Raw genomic sequence first — 18,613 nt, forward strand, 5'->3', positions numbered from 1 at the left:
TTCCGATTTGAATTGATTCAGTTTAACTTGATGATTTGATTTGTACACGTCTATAATCGTTCAATAATTTCTCTTAAAACTTAAAAATATAAATGAGAGACAAATGTCCACCTAGCTACTAAGGACCAAGTAGTTAAATTGAAATTAATTCTATTTAATTATGCTGTTAATTACTTCTAGGTATTAATTTCCTTAATTAGCTTTAAAGTTTTAAATATAAAAATCATTAATCACTTCCAAGGAGAAATATTAACTACAAGAGGCACCTCTTAATTTCATGTTTAGTTGATTAATACTTTTAACAATATTTTCTCTAAGAAAAATAATATTTCTATCAAAATAAGATAAATTTATTAATTTAACTTATTTTGTTTGGTTAAATAAAGTCCATCTAAGAATTAAACAAATTGAAAATATGACCCTAAACACGATATTTTACTTTTAAATCACGAATAACAATATAATAAAATTATCGAAAAAAATATAATATCAATTTTTACGAAAGAAAGTCAACGAATTCAATCAGATACATGGCAATTAATTATATATATATATATATATGAAGGATTTCATTGATTAATATACTATACATTTGGCCTTATAAGATCCATACAAAATAATATACTTTACTTTATAATCTTCAATTAAAATTTTTATAAAATAAATAATACGACACTCCATATTTATAATTTAAACTCATTTTAAACTCAAATACTCATATAGTTTTAATCAATTCAACACTCATTAATATGATATAATATATTATGAAAAATTCACACTCGATATTCTAGATCCGTCTCGATATTTATTTAAATTCTCTTACTATAAGCATGCTCTTGGAACATTGAATAAGTGTATGGTCGGCCATAAATAAAGACATTCATAATAAATTTATTATTTATCAACTTTTTAAATTAAAACTTTTAATAAGTCCATTTTCACCGTTTTTTTCCGTTGACTAACGACCCCATGTGTAATTATTATTATTATTATTATAATAATAATAAAATAAATAATTTTTATTTTTAAAAAAAGAGTGACAAGTGTAATCATGTTGTTTGTGGTGTTAATAAATTAATAATAAAATATAATAATTGACTTTTGTTTTATGTTATTTTGAAAGAAGTTAATTTATGTTAAAACTATACTTACAAGGTGGTTAAAAGGATTAATAATTATGATTAAAGCTAAACTAAACCCAATTACAATGAAAAGTGTTAAAAGACATAATAATTATAACAACAATACAACATACATATTTTGCTTAATTTCATAATATCATATTCTACCAATCGCACGTATATATATGATTTTTTTTGAGAAGTTATTAAGCGCACGTGTAATTTCAGTAATTTTTTTGAGAAGTTATTAAGTGCACGTGTAATTTCAGTGAGTTTATCTTTGTCCTCATTAAAACATATCTAAATATAAATATGTAAAATAAATTCATAATGAAGAAGACAGGTTGAAAACGAGAATCGTAATATTTTTCATTGACAAGTCACGAGTCTTAATCGGATTGGTGGAGTTTGTAATTTCACAAGTAACGATTTGATGTGATTGATGCATACACAATCTGAACCCTACCTTGTGCACGTAGAAAGATTAATTTCGAAGAACTTTTAAATGACGAACAGAATAATTAATAACAAAAATATATAATATGATTTCCTACTTCAAAATTATGATGATATAATTTTAATTTATTTATTTTAATTATAATTTTTTTTTAAAAAAAAAATTAGTGCTCAATTAAGGGGATAAAATCAAGATAATTAGTCACCTAGAAATTGGGTGGCATAAACGGACAGCCAAAATCTAGGCCTACCTTTCCTTTTTGTAAAAGACAAATCAACAAACCGTTACAAAAACCAATTTTTATTTTATTTTTTAATCTGAAAAAAATATTTTTCCAGAAAATTAATTTTTTTGTTTAAAAAAAAATTGATTTTTTTTTTAAAAAAAATCAAAAATTAATATCTCTTTGAATCTTCAAGTGGGGTTTCCTTATTTTTTCAATTCTTGCATTGTGTTTTTCACTTTATGTTGCTTTTTTGGTTTGTGGGGTTTTTAAAGAATCAACATTTCTTGATTTTTTGAAGAAAAAAAAAAGGTTGTTCATAAATATCCAGAAAAGAATCTTGATTTTGTTTTTTTCACTAGTGGGTTCATTTTCATTTTTCAAAAAGATTGATTCTTTGTATTGAAATTTGACATTTTGTTTGAATATTTTGGTGGGGTTTTCCTTTTTTTTGTGAGGTTTGGTTTGTGGGGTTTTGAAGAATGAGCATTTCTTGATTTTTATATGAAGAGAAAAGGAAAAAAAGAAGAAGATGGGTGATTTGTGTTTCTTGATTGAGTGATTCTTCTTTTCTGCTGTAACTTTAGGTAAACTCAAAGTTCCTCAGCTCTCTGTTTATGCAATGATCATTAGTTGTATTTATCTTAATGTTGAGATTGTATGTTTCTTGATATAAAGATTACATATTTCATAATTTTCTGTTAATGTTGTTGTTGTTGTTGTTGTTGTAATGTTGAGATTGCCTAACTGTGTATGCAGCAGACTTTACTATTACCTTGGAGGTAGATAGGCTATTCTCAATAGACGCTTGGCTCGAGAATGTTGATGTTGTTGTAGAAGTAATGTTGAGATTGCCTAATAATAACATATCTAGAGTATTTCGACGAGTGGGGTACGGTGAGGTAGAGTGTATGCAAACCTTACCCCTGCTTTGGTAGGTAGAGAGACTATTTCTGATAGATCCTCGTTTTAAGAATGTTGAGATTGCCTGTTTCTTAATATAAAAGATTACATATTTAATATTTCTCTTTTAATGTTGAGATTGCTTAACAACATACCTAGTGTATCCCCACGTGTTTTGTTTGGAGAGGGTAGAGTGTACCTAGACCTTACCCCTACTTTGGGAGGTAGAAGGATGGTTTTCGATAAGACCCTCGGCTTGAATATGTTGAGATTGTTTGTTTCTCAAATAGTGTTGAGAGTGACTAACAATAATATACCTAGTCGGGTATGGGGAGGTAGAGTGTCCGCAAACCTTACTCCTATCTTGGGAGGTAGAAAAGCTATTTATGATAGACCCTCGCCTCAATTTCATGTTGTATACTGTTGGCATTGGATGATTTTAAGTGGGAAAAATGGTTAGTGAGAATTACCGAGGGTCTATAGAAACAACTCTCTCTACCCCACAAAGGTAGGGGTAGGATTTGTGTATGTTCTACCTTCCCAGACTCCACTCGTAGTACTACACTGCGTATTATATTGTTTTTGTTGGTTAGTGAGAATACCTATGGCCGACTCTAACTTGTTTGAGACCGAGACAGAGTTGTTGTTGTAATTGACGAGAAATGCAAAGTTTAAGACTTATTTTTCCTTGAGTGAACACTAAATTGGTTAAAATACGAAATGTGACTATGGTTGTTGATGATAGCTGAAGTTTCGGTTGTTGGTTTTATATTGAATCGGAAAAATTAATCATTGCCAATCTTTTCTTCTGTTAAATGATTCTTCTGTTATCGCAGAGAACGTGTAGTTACTCTTCCGGTTTAGATGGCTGATAGTTATATGCCTCAACTTGATGTTGCTTCTTTGAAAGAAACTCTATGTGCTCAACAACAGCTTCTACAGAAGCTTTACGGTGAATTGGATGAGGAAAGAGAAGCCTCCTCCAGTGCAGCTAGTGAAGCGTTATCGATGATCTTACGTCTCCAAGGAGAAAAGGCTGCAGTAAAAATGGAAGCCGAGCAGTACAAGCGATTGGCTGAGGAGAAAATGTGTCATGCTGAGGAATCATTAGCCATTTTCGAGGATCTTTTCTATGGAAAGGAGATGGAGATAGCTGCATTGGAGTATCAGGTGCAAGCTTATCGGTATAAACTGTTGAGCATGGGCTGTGTAGATCCCGGGGTCGGTGAATTCAAATATCCTGAGAATTTGTTGCAAAGAAACGAGAATTTAGCAGGTGAAATGAATCTCCAAGCCCTTGGAAGGCGTAATTCCGCCCCTCCTTTTCCCCTGAAAATTCCAAAGAGGGGTGCTATGGAAATAGATGATTCAAGTTCGGAAATAGATTCAAATTCGAAAACTGTGGAGGAATATACAGGGCAAGAGATGAATGAGCAGCAGTTGGATACAGAGAAGAAGACAGATATTTCCATTTCCACGACTGGAAGTATCAATTCGTATTGGCAACAGATTCGGAAGTTGGATGATCGAGTGAAAGATATTACAGGAGTTAGCTATGCGAACTTCAGGAGTGAAACGAGGTCTCCTTCACCACTTTCTCAAAGAAGCATTAAGATAAGCAAATCGGAAAATGAATGGTACCAGCCGCCTAATCTTCACGTGAGCAAATCAGAAAATGACACACCTGCTGATTCTGGTTGTTCTCCGAATGTTCTTGATGTCTTCGAAGTGCCTCGAGCAGATAAGGATACCATTGATATCGGATTGCCTCCTAAACATGATCGCAAGATGGTTTCACATAACGATGAAAGGCTCGAGAGACCTGATTCTGCCCAACAAGAGGCTGTAAAATCATCGGTTAGAGATGAAGCTGATTTGCTAAAGAAGTACTTTGTATCTGCACAGCGAGAGAACAAGCTACGAAGAGCAAGTGAAGCTGCTGCTATTACCTGCCATTTGGCAATATCTCGCCCTACAACCAGCATTTCCGAGACTAGCGAGTCTCATCAGCCCAATCGAACATCTGAGATAGTTGAAGTTGGAAGAGAAGCGTCAAGATATGAAATGGCTCGAGATGAAGAGCTGAAGTTGTTGCACGACATTAAAGAGCAACTAAATTTAATGCACTCTGAAATCCAAAGTTTGAAAAGCGACAAACTCCCTCCAAGTGACGATGAACCATCCTTACTTCTTCTATCAGAGGTAGGTACATTTCATCTAAGTCCCTCCATTCTTTTGATTCTAATTACTCGCATTCAGTCGCAACATGTGAAAAATTTTACTCCCTCCGTTTCAGTTAGTTTGTCTGGTTTTGACTTGTCACTGAGTTTTAAAAGAGTAAGGCAAACTTTTGAATCTTGGAAAGAGACATTTTTTTTTCAAAACGGACTAAAAAGGAAAGTAAGACAAACAAATTAACAGTCTTACCATCTTAAACAGGCAATGACTCACTTTTGGCTCTGATCGATCTATCAAAAGCTCGAGCACCAGCAGTCATCTGGAATACCCTCATCCGTTACATAATCAAGATGCTCCCCTTCTGTGACTTCTGAATAGCGTAAGAGTTGTTTTGGCTTTATTGTGTGGTTGCGGAGATATTCAATACATTTGTAAATTGATCGCGTAGAGTATACAGTACCATATAACCTTCATCACATCAACTTAGTTGCATCAAGAAGAGGAATGTTTTCACATTTGTTAACATTTTGACAACAGTTTTTTGTTTTGACGTCTGAAACAGTCTCTCTATCCCGCAAAGATAGAGGTAAAGTCTGTGTACATCCTACCTTCACCAGACTCCCGCTCATTGGTGTAAGTTCATTTGTGATTTGTGAGTGGTGCTACCACATTTTGTTTATTTCTTAATTGTGTTATGTTAACTGAGGGAGTATTTCTTTTATTTGTATAGATAGATACCTGGACTTCAAGAATGTTATTTCATATTTCAATAATAAAAATGGGAAAAAGCTCAAATATTTGAGAAAAAACTCATCTCTTTATCCATTACAATTTGACTCATCTATTTCAGTTCCGTTTGAGAAAAGTCTTGTCCATGCCATTATTTGTTAACGGGAAATAGTTTTGATTTGCAAAATCATGTTTTACACGTGGTCAATTATGATTCAGTCAAGTCATTAATTACATTATCATATTTTTTAAAAGGAAAAAAAACTCAAATATGTCATTAAACTTTGAGAACAGATTCATGTATGTCATCCGTTAAAAATTTGACTCATTTATGTCATTTCAGTTAATAAATAATGAAATGAATGAGTCTTTTCTCAAACAAATTATATTTAATGTATACATTATATTTATTTCGATTATATGATGATAAATTAATTAACCGAACGATATATATCCCTAAATTTCCCAAAATTAATTTAGAGTAGAGTTTTCTTTCTTTGAATTGTTAATGCCAATACTCCTTATTTTGGAATCATAAAAAATTATTGGTGAACTTAATTAGTTTATTATTTATTTAGTGAGTTTGGTATAATACCAACTTTCCACTTAGCTATAAAAAAAATATCTAAAATTTGATATTAATGGTAGGCTGAAAAAATCCTATAAGTGTATTTTGACTATGCAAGATATGATTTGTCAGATAACACCAAAAATTATTAGTGTTTAAGAGGAGATTTGCTCTTTTTACTATTAATTAAAACAATGTTGAGATAATTAAAGTACTTTTTAAGTTTTAAATAGTTTTCATATCTATTTTAAAATATTAGCTCTTCGCTATAAAAAATAAAATAAAGAACTGACAGACATCTAAGTTGACGAGCTTCTTCACGTAACATTTTAAGCGATTCTCATGTCGAAATAAAAGAAGAACGTGCAAGGTTTATACGACATAACACAAATTCACATAATAATACATGCACTTTTGAAGTCGATGTCGATGTAGCCCGAGGGATAAATCCGCTAGGTTTGTTAGGTCAAAGCAGATAATAGGGCTTGAATCATGACAAATATTGTAGTAAAACACATTACTAATACTTTAAACAAAAAGAATTTTTCTATAGCTCACCTCAGGGGCAGTCTTGATGCACGAACCATCCCACGTTCACGCAGAATCCAGAGAAGGTCCGCACCCCAAGAAGGAACAATTAAAAAGGTTTAAAAAAAAGGAACATAGAAGTACAATGAATAAAGTTAAAAAGGTACATTGTTAGATATTAAAAAATTTAAAAAAAAGTTCAACTTTTTGTTATGACATCTTCAGTAACACTGTTTGAAGAAGTTGAAACATACTGTTTTAACCTTCCAATTTCAAGTGCAACATCCAACATTGTTGGCCTAGTTGATGGATTGTACTGAGTACACATTAAGCCAAGTTCAATCAACTCTAACACTATATCGTGCCATATATTGCTATCGCGTTGAACTATTCTACATCTTTGTAATACTTCATCAATCATAGCCTCGAGTTTATGTGAATACTGACTCTTCACCCATTCGTGTAAGCTCGAGCCTTGTTGAAATAGAACGTCTGTGGGACGTTTACCTGTCACAATCTCGAGTACAAGAACTCCAAAGCTAAATACATCTCCTTTTGTTGATGCCCTCCTACCCATTCCATATTCTACAATCAAAAGAAACAGAAACAGAAACTTTAGTCATATAAAATTTGATCAAATGAATTAGATAGAACAGAACTATTTGTATCTGTTACTAACCAGGAGCAATGTAACCAATTGATCCACAAAGTAATCCATCTGTTGAGTTGTAAGTAACTGACTCGTCGATAGGATTTGTATTTTCCTCAACAGCTTTTACTAATGTTGAAATCCCAAAATCTGTTACCAATGCTGTCATGTTGTAATCAAGAAGGATATTGCTTGGTTTTAGATCACAATGCACGACTTTAACAGGCGAATAGTGGTGGAGATAGGAGACTCCTTCTGCTACATCGCTGCAAATGTTAACCAATTGAGCTAAGTCAAGTTGATGTCTCAGCCCGTGGCTCGGGTACAGATGGTTCTCTAGGCTTCCGTTAGGCATCAGAGGGAACACGAGAGCTTTGAAGTCCGGTCTGCTACATGTTGTTATGATCCTTATCAAGTTCCTATGTCTAGTCCTTTTCAAGATTTGACATTCCCTTTTGAAACTACCTGATATCTCTCCACCTCCTTTTGTGTCAATCACTTTAACAGCTATGCTCATGTTGTTCTTCAGGACTCCTTTATAAACACGTCCATATCGTCCTGCTCCTATTAAACTCGAGCTGCTAAAACCTCCCGTTGCTTCAATCAGCTGCATACGAGATATCCTCGGGTACTTTTGCTCTTTCCTCCCACCTCCTTGCTCCACATCTTCAATTACCTTGCTTTTATTAAAACTCGCGAATTGGTTCCTGAATCTTGATCTTAGGAGGAGAGGGTAACCGACTACGCAAAATATAGGAGTTATAAGCAATGAAAGGAGGATTGTGATAATGAAATGTCTACCCTTCTTCTTATGACAACTTTTCATCCCTTGTACTGAGCCACAAAGCTTGGAATTTCCCATGAATGAGCTCATGGTTAGTGATGAAAATGCACCAGTATCTGTCACGTTCCCCGAGAAATGGTTATAGGAGAAGTTGAGGTTCTGCAAAGTCGACGATGCTTGAAATGTCTGTGGTATATCCCCACTCAACACATTGAATGAAACGTCGATTTCCTTAAGGTAAGGTAATCTTCCTATCGAAGATGGAAGAGGTCCTTCTAAGGAGTTACTCGATAGATTCAAGTATTCGAGAGCAATGCAGCTACCAAGCTGTGAAGGGACATTAGACGAGAGATTATTCGAAGACAAGTCAATTGCCAACACCATATCCATTTTGCTGAGCTCTAAAGGAATTGAACCATGTAAGTAATTACTGGACAAGTTCAGATAGAGCTTCAAACTACTCAATCCTGCAACTGCACTTGGAATCGTCCCCGTGATTCTGTTGTGAGAAAGATCAAGTATTTCCAAGTTAACACAATCACCTAAGCTCGGGGGAATCGTTCCAGAGAGGTGATTATCGTGTAACAAAAGCCTCCTCAGTTGCGGAAGATTAGCAAACGTATTAGGGATTAAACCAGAGAGGTTGTTTTTCGACAGATCAAGAAGGCCTAAATGAGAAACATTTCCAAAAGCAGAAGGAATAACACCAGACAGTGAGTTATTCGACAGATAAAGCCTCTCGAGTTTCCTCATTTGACACAACTCAGGAAATATTGTACCATTCAGATGATTACTAGACAAGTTCAATAGAGTAATATTTACAAGACTCGAAATTTGTGTTGGGATTGGACCATATATAAGATTATCGTCGAGATGTATCTGTGCAAGGTTCTTGGAGATGTTACCGATAATAGGAGGTAACTCCCCACCAAGATTATTCCCAGCTAACTCAAGTTCTTGCAAGTTAGTACAATTCACTAAAGACGCGAAAAAAGGCGTCAAGTCAGTATTACCACTATGACTATCAAAGTTGTTGTAAGACAAATACAAAAACTGTAACTTTGGCATTTTACTTACAATATCAGAAGGAAGTTCACCACTCAACGAATTCGATTCAAGATCAAGCCATTCTAGCTTTGTAGATTTCGAAAGAGCAATAGGTACTTCACCAACAAGTTCATTAGACCATAGAAGAAGAAACTTCAACCCACTCAACTCACAATGATCATCCATAGGGATTTCACCGCGTAGCGAATTGTTAGAAAGATCCATATATTGTAATGAAGCAGAGCAATTACAGAACAATGACTGAGGAATTGCACCAGAAAGATTGTTTGTTCCTAAATCAAGATACTTCAATTCATGAAGAAATCCCAACTCGTTCGGGATTTCTCCTTCGAGTAGATTAGAAGACAAACTAAGCTGATTAAGCTTAACAAGATCTCCTAATCCAGAAGGAATTCGTCCGTGTAATAAATTGCCAGATAAATCAAGAATCTGTAAGAATGAGAGTCCAGAGATAGATGGAGAAATCGTTCCACGTAACGAATGATGACTAAGATCAAGCTCAACAACTCTATGAATTTTCATGTCACATACAACTCCTGTCCAATTACATACATGAATGTTGGATGAATTCCAACTTTCAAGTACATGAAATGGATCAGAAACAATCATAGACATGAACGAAACAAGCGAATCGCGATCATTTAACGTAATTTGATCATTTTTTTGGCCTAAAACTATAGAGAAAACCATGATCAAGAAGAAGAAATTGTACATGGAAAACTTAGAACACCCCATTTTTTTTTATTAGTACTATTGCACCAATCATTAAAATTTGAATAGTGAGAAATAAATGAAACTACCTAGATGTATATATATATATATCGCTGAGGGGTGCAAGGGGTCCAACTGAACTTCCTTCGTCGAAATATTATATTATAGAAATAAAAAAAAATAATATATATATATATATATATATGAAAGTGCGAACGCGGATGGTGCAAGGAGGTCCATCTGAACTTTCTTCGTCGAAATATTATACTGCATAAATATATTGTATATGCAAGATTGAACACGGAGGGGTGTAAAGGGGTCCATCGGAACTTCCTTCGTCGAAATATTATATTATAGAAATAAATTGTACATATATGTATATGTAAGGGCGAACGCGGAGGGATACAAGGGGTTCATCTGAACTTTCTTCGTTGAAATATTATACTACGGAAACAAATCGTTTAATATCCCTTTGGTACAAAAAATATTATTTTTTTTAATTTCTGATTCCGTCACTGTATATATGACTTATCCTAAAAAAGTAAAAATTATAATTGTTATAAATAGAGAAAAAAATAATTAAAATATGTTTTATTTGTGCCTAACTAGAGTTGAAGAAGTGGCGCCAATGATTTTTGACTTGAAAAAAAGGTCAAATAGTTAGACATGAAACACGTGTGAACGTGTCTGAATGCCACTTGTGTATTGTTTAATTCATACCGAATAAATTTAACGATGAATTTAAGTTATATACGTTGATAATATAAAATATTAATATTAAATTACCATGACATTTATGAATTAGTGGCAAATATTTATGTCATAGAATATGATTTACTTATTTATTTTTTGTCTAAATCTTATAAAATTGAACCTTTTTATGATAGTGTCGTTTGTTTTGATATTTTTTCTGATTGTTATAATGAATCATTGTTATAATAAACGTATAATATATGATAGTTATATTTCAAGTAACCACACTAAATTATGCCTAAATCTTGTATTTATATATTATGAAATCTACTAAATATTTATTATTATTTAACTATGAAATAAGTTAATGTATCGGCATTTATTTGTTGAGATTCAAGAAAATATTTTAAATTATTAATTACTGTAATTACTAGTACTATTTACATAGTTTTCAAAAATGTAAATGAAAATTTTTTTACATCTATATTCACGGGAAAAATTGAAAATTTGAATCATGATAAATAAATTGATATAAGAGGTGTATTAACTTGATCACGTCTCTACGGAAGTTCATAACTTTAAATCTTGAATGTTTGGTTATCGTAACATGAAATTGCAAGTATAAAATAACTTGATCACGGTATAAATATTTTTTATACTGTCAGTACTTAAATTAAATTAATATTTGTTGATGGTTTACATGTCATTAGGCCTAACCATGAGAAGGTTTTGGAATTACTTGTGGGATTAGTGTTTTGATTAATTAGTGGATGATGATGTGTTTGAAGTTTAAGATAATCTAGGTTATTAAGCACGCTTAGGTTAAGACAGGGTTTAAGGCTTTAATTAAGCTTAGATTATTATATTCTTACAACTTGACAATTTTTTTAATTTTATTTTTTGGTAATTTTATTTTTTGGTATTTATGTCGGCTTAAGTGGTCATGATTTAAAGATGAGGTCATTTTTTTAATTTGGTCTGTTAATTATTGCAGTAATATTTCTTTTTATTGCGTTGAAAAAATAAGTTATCGAGTTTATGTAAAATAATAATTAACGTAGTATGAGTATAATTCAGATAGGTTAAAGGCTAAACAACATGAAGTAAGAAATAATGAATGTAAGAGGGGTAGTTGTCGGTTGGTAGGACAAAAAAATTCATTTGATTTTTTTTTACGGTAAAACTATATTATTTATATATGATAATAAAAATTGATTTTTATTTATATAGTAGATATAGTAATTTAAGAAATCGTCTTGCAATTTCGTATTTAACTCGTGTTACGCCGAAACATAATACACTACATTTCATCTCTAAATACTTACTTACTATTTTTTTATTTATAATAAGATCTAAACGATTATCTCTATCTTCGATAATTACAAGTTTAGTTTTTATCAACATATACCTAGTAAAATATAATTATTATAATTACCAAACTCACAAAGTTTATTATATAATGTTTTTTCATTGATAAAAGTGTACCTAAGTTTTAGCCTTATAAGGCATAGTGCTCAAAGGGACCAATGAATGAAATGACTATATGCAAGGAACATAGGAATGGTTATATCTTTAATAATCATCTTCCACTAAAAATTAAAAAAATATAACTTTTACGATATAATCATTCAAATACTCAGAATTTATCGATCTAACTAATTTAAATATACAATAATAAAGTCTACTAAGGAGGAAAACACTCGTCATCGAGATATTTTATCATTTTTAGAATTCACACACGAGTCTTCTAGTGAAGAAATTCTATCCATTTCATCACAAACTTTTAATTATAATTTAAATAAAGAAAAAGAAGAAGAAGCATTTTTTGTATAACTCTTCAGTTTCCGCAACTCACTAGTCAGACCAATTCAAATTAATTTTGCATTGCACACATAAGATCCAGTGAAAAGGAAAGCGCTCCCGCTAGAGTTATTTTGTCTTTCTATTTTTCAAGCGCGAAACTGAAACTTCTAATTAAAATCAAAGATATCATATTTATTCCATCGTAACCGTCTTCGAACGGAGAAGAAAGAAATAGGAAGATGGAAAAATAAGATAAAATTTATATATATATATATATAGGTCTAGTGTCACCTCTCTAATTTTTCTATTTAAAAGAAATAATAATGGAATTTTTGTGCTTTCATTGGGTAGTTTATTTATTTATTATTTTTTTTACAATTGGTTAGTTGATTTGCTATTTATTATGCTAAATCTTATAAAGGATCACAAATGAGTTTTGAAGTATATTTTAGAAGGTCTAGTTGTTAATAAAAAAATGTAAAAGTAAATTTCATCATGATTTAATGTTATTTATTTAAGTTATTATAGAGATTATAATGGCTACTTTTCCTAAAAAAATGTAAAAAAGTGCATATATTTTTTAGTACTTTTAAAATTGCTACTTGTTGGTACTAAGAAAATTTCAAGTGCATTCATCATGATTTTTAATTTGTCTATTTAATTGGCACATCTATATAGTGCAATTGTAACTATGTTAATTTATAATTTTACTTTGTAAAAACATGTGAGACATTAAATAAAATATGATTAAATTATATATAGGTCTTGTTTAAAGTGGGAATTAATTAGGATAAAGATTTGAATGCACTAAAATCTTGAATTAAAAGAACACAATATTTGAATAGTGCACAATACACATTAACATATTACTATTTACTTTGAAATTAAAAAAAAATTAGCACCAAGTTGATGTTGGACTAATGCAATGTATTTGAGATACAATTTGATTTATTACTTATAAAAAAAATTAATTGCTCTATTTTAAAATATGTGTTAAGTTTTTCTTTTTGAATTTTTATTTGACTTATATTGGATTAATATTAACTTAATATTTAAGAATAAAATTTATGTATTAAAAATTATGCGAAAAATGATATAAGTTGTAACTCTTCGCAATACTGAAAGAACACATCTTGAAATGCTGATAAAGAATACTGTAATTTGAATGTCGACAAGCAAAGAATGATAGACGGGTATTTTCTAACAGCCATCATGGTATAGTATGAGGAGATCACTCCACCATTGATAAGAGATTTTGACTCCAAATCAGAAAACGAAGAAATTAAATTCATTTCGTTTTTTTGCTTTTGATGAATCATACACAATATAAATCTAAATTAATGAAACTGTGCTAGTAAGCAATAGCGATTATTATATAAAATTAGTTAAAATACATACAAACTAATAGAAATAATACAATTATAAAATAAATAATTACTAAATGATGTGGAAAAAGATAAGTTAATAATTTTCTTTTTAGTATTACTAAAAGAAAGTCAAAAGTAACTAAAAAAGTTTTTGAAAAAATACTAGGTTGGCTTGACATCATTAACAAAGTCAAAGAAATTCATGATCAAAATATTATTTTGCAATTAGCTTTTGTGTCATTTTGGAATGACAACTTGGGACAAGAGATTGAGTTCTCACACCAATTCAATCATAAATTATATTTATATTTTGAAGATTTAACTAAACGTAACTTTTTCATAGACGTCATTTAAATATATCAAGAGAAGAAATTTCATTTTAAAAATATTTTTAGAATTATCAAATTTTCTTCGTCTTTATGTCTTTATTAGACAAAAAGAATTGTATAACATTAGTTCGACTCCCTTCACAACATATATATAATAGTGATCTAATTAGCTGACTTCTAAATTAAATATATCGTCAACATGAAACTAGATAAACTAAAAAAAATAATTATATCGTTGATAAAATAAAAGATATCTCAAAGACTAGATAAATTATTATGATCTTAATATTGACAAATTGTACTAATATTTTTTTTATCTTATAAGCTTATTACTTCAAGTCAAAACTTCCTCGATCCTCAATGTCAAAATGGTCTGGCCCAATTTAATTCAACCCAACTTTAACGGGTTAGAGAGTTAAATAGGTTGAGGCGGGTTGATCCTTTTAATTAAAGAGCCAATAAAATAGCGGCTCAACCTAATTCTAAGCGGGCCAGGGTTGGGACGGGTTGGTCCGTCAACAAAAAGATGAACAATATTACTCTCTTAGAAAGAGTATCGGATATTGACGCCTGTGAACACGACATCAATTCATAAAGAATTCATTTATAAATCACACACTTCAGTGAATACTTACAAAAATACATTTATGAATCACACACTTTGATGAATACTTACAAAAATACATAATAGCCAACGTAAGATTTAGCGGATAAATGTTGATTATTCTATTATTTCTCTCACAAAAAACTAGCTGGTTTAAAAGATTTCCAGCAACACAAGACAACCTAAATACTTAGCAAATCTAAATTTCTAAATATTACATGTCTACTTCCATCATCGATCACATTTGAATCAACATGTGATATTATTTCCTTATGAAGTTCATCTTCATCTACAATTCACCATGCAAGATGATATTGCAAAATACTTGTTTTTTTTATTTTTCAAAATATTTATTCATAAAATCTTTACAAATAAAACACTATTAAAAATATATATAAAAATATTTTAAAATATTAATAGCCCACGAACTGGCCTTTGAGGTTTGGGGGTTGGGCCTAAGAGGCCAACTGGTCAAATGGGCCGGGCTAAAAAGTCTCTTCGTAAATGGGCCAAAAATATTAAGTCCAACCCCACTTATTTCAAAAGTTGAGTTGGGACAGCCTCGCGGGCCAAGCACAAATTTTATCAGTTAATAGTAATCAAAGTATGATATTTTAAAAAAATAATATCCGACCTATATATATATATATATATATATATATATATATATATATAATATTTTAGAAAATATTTTCTATTTTTTTCAATGGAAACATTTTTCTTCAAACATACCTTAAGTTCATATCGATGATAGTATGAAAATATCTTTTGTTTTTTAAAAGATATTACTGCTGTGATCGATCAAATCAAATGACAAATTAGTCAACAATATGAATTAACAGGGTAACAACATATAATTTAATTAAAAATTCAAGTTATTGTAGTTGACTATTATTTTAGCTCATGTCTTTAAAAAAATGTATGCTACTTAATATATTTTTAATTATTAAAAAATCTCAAGAAAGTGTAAAAGTGTAAAAGTTAATTAAAATTAATTAATTACAATATGTTTGATTTTAATGATTATGTCTATTCTCCGCGTAAATGAAGTGTATAATAATAATAATAATAATAATCCACTAGGCCTAGTTGATGAAATTATGCCCCTCATTTGGAAACAAAATTTAAAAGAAAAACAAATAAATAAATACGATTAAATCTCTTTATAATAATTTTTTTTTAAATATTAATAATATTATTGACCATTATATACATATTGATATTTGTTTGTTATAAGCTAGCAAAAAAGTTACCTATACGATACTTATTCTAAATTATGTGGTATTTAATTTTTTCATTTTGTTAAAATTAACGACAGTTTATGTTATTAAGAAAATATTATTAATATTCTTTGTATTTTATCCTTATTTTTAAATAAAAACGATATTACATAACCAAAATGTTAAAGAATAATTACATAAACTTCATCTTGCGCACAACCAAAGAATGTTAAACGGGGATGATATTTACCAAATTGAGATAAAGAAAACCGTTCGATTTTTAATCAGATTACGTAAAACTCTCTTATTTAAATATAAATAAAATAGAAAGAATATCATTAATGTGATTTGAAACGTAACTTAATCAATATTTGGATGATTATCAAGAGGTTTATTTTGCCGTGACATAATTAAATAACCTAAGTCTTAAAATGTGATTTTTTACCTAACTATCAAAGAAGAAAATGCAACTATATATTATAATTTGCTCTGAAAAATACCAACTTGAACTACAAAATTGCAGCTAGGTTGTTGAAATTATGGGTCGTAAATGGTCGAGTTGGGTTAAATTAAAGGAAAAAGACTTAAATATGTCATCGAATTTTTAGAAAACACTTATTTATGTCATTCGTTAAAAGTTTGAATCAATAATATTATTACCTTTAAAAAAAAAGACTCATTCATGTTATTATTTTTTAACAGTAATTTTGTAAAATTATTTTTAACACGTAAACAATTATAATTCAACCACGTCGTTATTTTAAAAATTGAATGTCTAAGCTTAAAAGATTTAGAATAGGTCCTCTACAAAGCTCCATCATCACAACCACTATTAGTCTTTTTTCAAAACACTAGCATAACCCTATGATCTATAAAATTATTAAAAAAAAAAAAAAAATTCAGGGGTAATAGAACTTTAGTTTAGTTAAGATATGTAATTGAAATTTCGGTCATAGTCTAGAGGGTATTTGTAAATTTTCCCTATATTGTACCACATGTCTATTTGAACTGCCAAAAATTATGATAGAGTTACAATTATCATTCATATAATCATTCTAAAAGAAAAAAGATTTTATTCTTTTAATGTCGAATTTGAATTAATCGAACCTCAACATCTTCTTAACAAAGAAAAACTCAACAATCGCAAAAAACTGCTTTTTATATGAAATTCACAGTCAAGAATTCCTCAAATTATAAAGGATCACAAATGAGTTTTGAGGTATATTTTAAAATGTCTAGTTGTTACTAAAAAATGTAAAAGTAAATTTCATTTTGACTTAAAGCCTGTTTAGATTATTTTAAGCTGGTCAAATTGACTTAAAAAAACTTATATATATATATATATATATGCATGTAACATTTCAAAATAGGCATCACTCTTTTTTTTGTTAAAAAAATTTATTTGACTTATATTTGAAATTATTTTGAATTAATATTTTAAAAATGAAACTTATGTATTAATATTTGGATAAATGACAGAACTTTCACCTTTAAGTTCTGTTATTACCAATATCTCCTATTAGTTTCACAAATTTCCAAATTTCTCATTTTCACACATCACATTAATGTATCGACCGCATCAAATTAATGTATCTCACGCATCAGATTAATGTATATCGCGCATCACATTAGTGTATCACGTATAAAATGTACATCAGATTATGTATCATGTATAAAATGTAATGTATCTTACTTCACGATTAATGTATCTCGCGCATGAGATTAATGTATCAACTCTTATATTATTGTATCAGTTTGAGAGATTATTGTAATTATAAACTTATAAGGGACAAATGAAAATTTCACCTTAAAAGTATGTGATTTATATTCTTTGTCCAACTTTATCTTATCTTCGAATTCACTTTTTCTTTAAAAATTTTGTACACCTTTTTTTATTGGGAATATTGTATAAAATAGCAAACTAATAACCTAAATTAAATGGAATAGCTAGGGTTTGATTTAATTGTGCTCCATAGCAAACGTTGGCAAAAATTTGCCAGGCGTCTCTCTCCCAGAAGTCTCGCTCGCCACTCTCCCATTCTCGCCTCTCTCGCTTTATACACAGAAGTGTATAATTTATGTTTTTGTTTTGTATAAAGCGAGAGAAAATTTTATATACACATGCAAAAATGTATATCTTCGTGTTATACACTTAATTATATAATTTACAAACATTTTACTTCAAATATTGCAGAGAAAAAGGCCAAAGAATTATACAATTGTGAATTATACAATTGCTGTGAAATACAATTTTTTCTAGCTTTATACAACAGAAGTGTATATATTGTGTTTCTGTTTTTGTATAAACCGAGAAAAACATATATCTTCTTGCTATACACTTATAATTATGCAATATACATGCATTTTAATTCGATTCAACTGTATGCAAAGCTAATTATACAATTGCAGCGAAATAGGCCAGCGAATTATACACTTTTATATGTATAGCGAATTATACAGTTTTTATGTTTGCTATGGAGCGCAATTATGCAAAGTTTGCTATATTATACAAATATGATTTTTTTGTTTGCTATATGTGAAAGTTGCCCTTTTTTATTTACGTAATATTTAAATGTTTTTCACGCATTTCAATTATGTAAAGTCACGGTATACTAATGCGCAAGCCAAAAGGTGCTCAAAATCTTACCCTACAACGTTAATATAATCCAACAAGCGAA

At 30.1% G+C, this 18,613-nt stretch overlaps 2 protein-coding genes across 2 annotated transcripts; one reads left to right on the forward strand and one right to left on the reverse strand.

Moving 5' to 3' along the window:
* Nucleotides 1-1,781: 1,781 nt before the first annotated feature.
* Nucleotides 1,782-5,603, forward strand: LOC101247932 (uncharacterized). The gene is made up of 3 exons (XM_010324901.4): nt 1,782-2,388; nt 3,541-4,906; nt 5,144-5,603. Exons 2-3 carry the CDS (start codon nt 3,569-3,571, stop codon nt 5,165-5,167), a joined length of 1,362 nt encoding a protein of 453 aa, XP_010323203.2. The 5' UTR covers nt 1,782-2,388; nt 3,541-3,568; the 3' UTR covers nt 5,168-5,603.
* A 1,103-nt stretch (nt 5,604-6,706) lies between these two features.
* Nucleotides 6,707-10,166, reverse strand: LOC101248214 (putative leucine-rich repeat receptor-like serine/threonine-protein kinase At2g24130). Its single transcript, XM_004242945.5, has 2 exons — nt 7,387-10,166; nt 6,707-7,292 (listed from the first exon to the last, which is right to left on the reverse strand). The coding sequence occupies exons 1-2, from the start codon at nt 9,941-9,943 to the stop codon at nt 6,907-6,909; spliced, it is 2,943 nt and encodes a 980-aa protein (XP_004242993.2). The 5' UTR covers nt 9,944-10,166; the 3' UTR covers nt 6,707-6,906.
* Between the last annotated feature and the right edge of the window lie 8,447 nt (nt 10,167-18,613).

Source organism: Solanum lycopersicum, chromosome 7, assembly GCF_036512215.1.
Source record: "Solanum lycopersicum chromosome 7, SLM_r2.1".
Classification (NCBI taxonomy): domain Eukaryota; kingdom Viridiplantae; phylum Streptophyta; class Magnoliopsida; order Solanales; family Solanaceae; genus Solanum; species Solanum lycopersicum.

Bases quoted from the DNA above. Each gene is read 5' to 3' on its own strand.
- LOC101247932 (XM_010324901.4), top strand. From the start codon at position 3,569: ATGGCTGATAGTTATATGCCTCAACTTGATGTTGCTTCTTTGAAAGAA. The intron at 4,907-5,143 runs GTAGGTACATTT...CATCTTAAACAG, and splicing joins CCTTACTTCTTCTATCAGAG to GCAATGACTCACTTTTGGCT.
- LOC101248214 (XM_004242945.5), bottom strand. From the start codon at position 9,943: ATGGGGTGTTCTAAGTTTTCCATGTACAATTTCTTCTTCTTGATCATG. The intron at 7,293-7,386 runs GTTAGTAACAGA...TTTTGATTGTAG, and splicing joins AATTGGTTACATTGCTCCTG to AATATGGAATGGGTAGGAGG.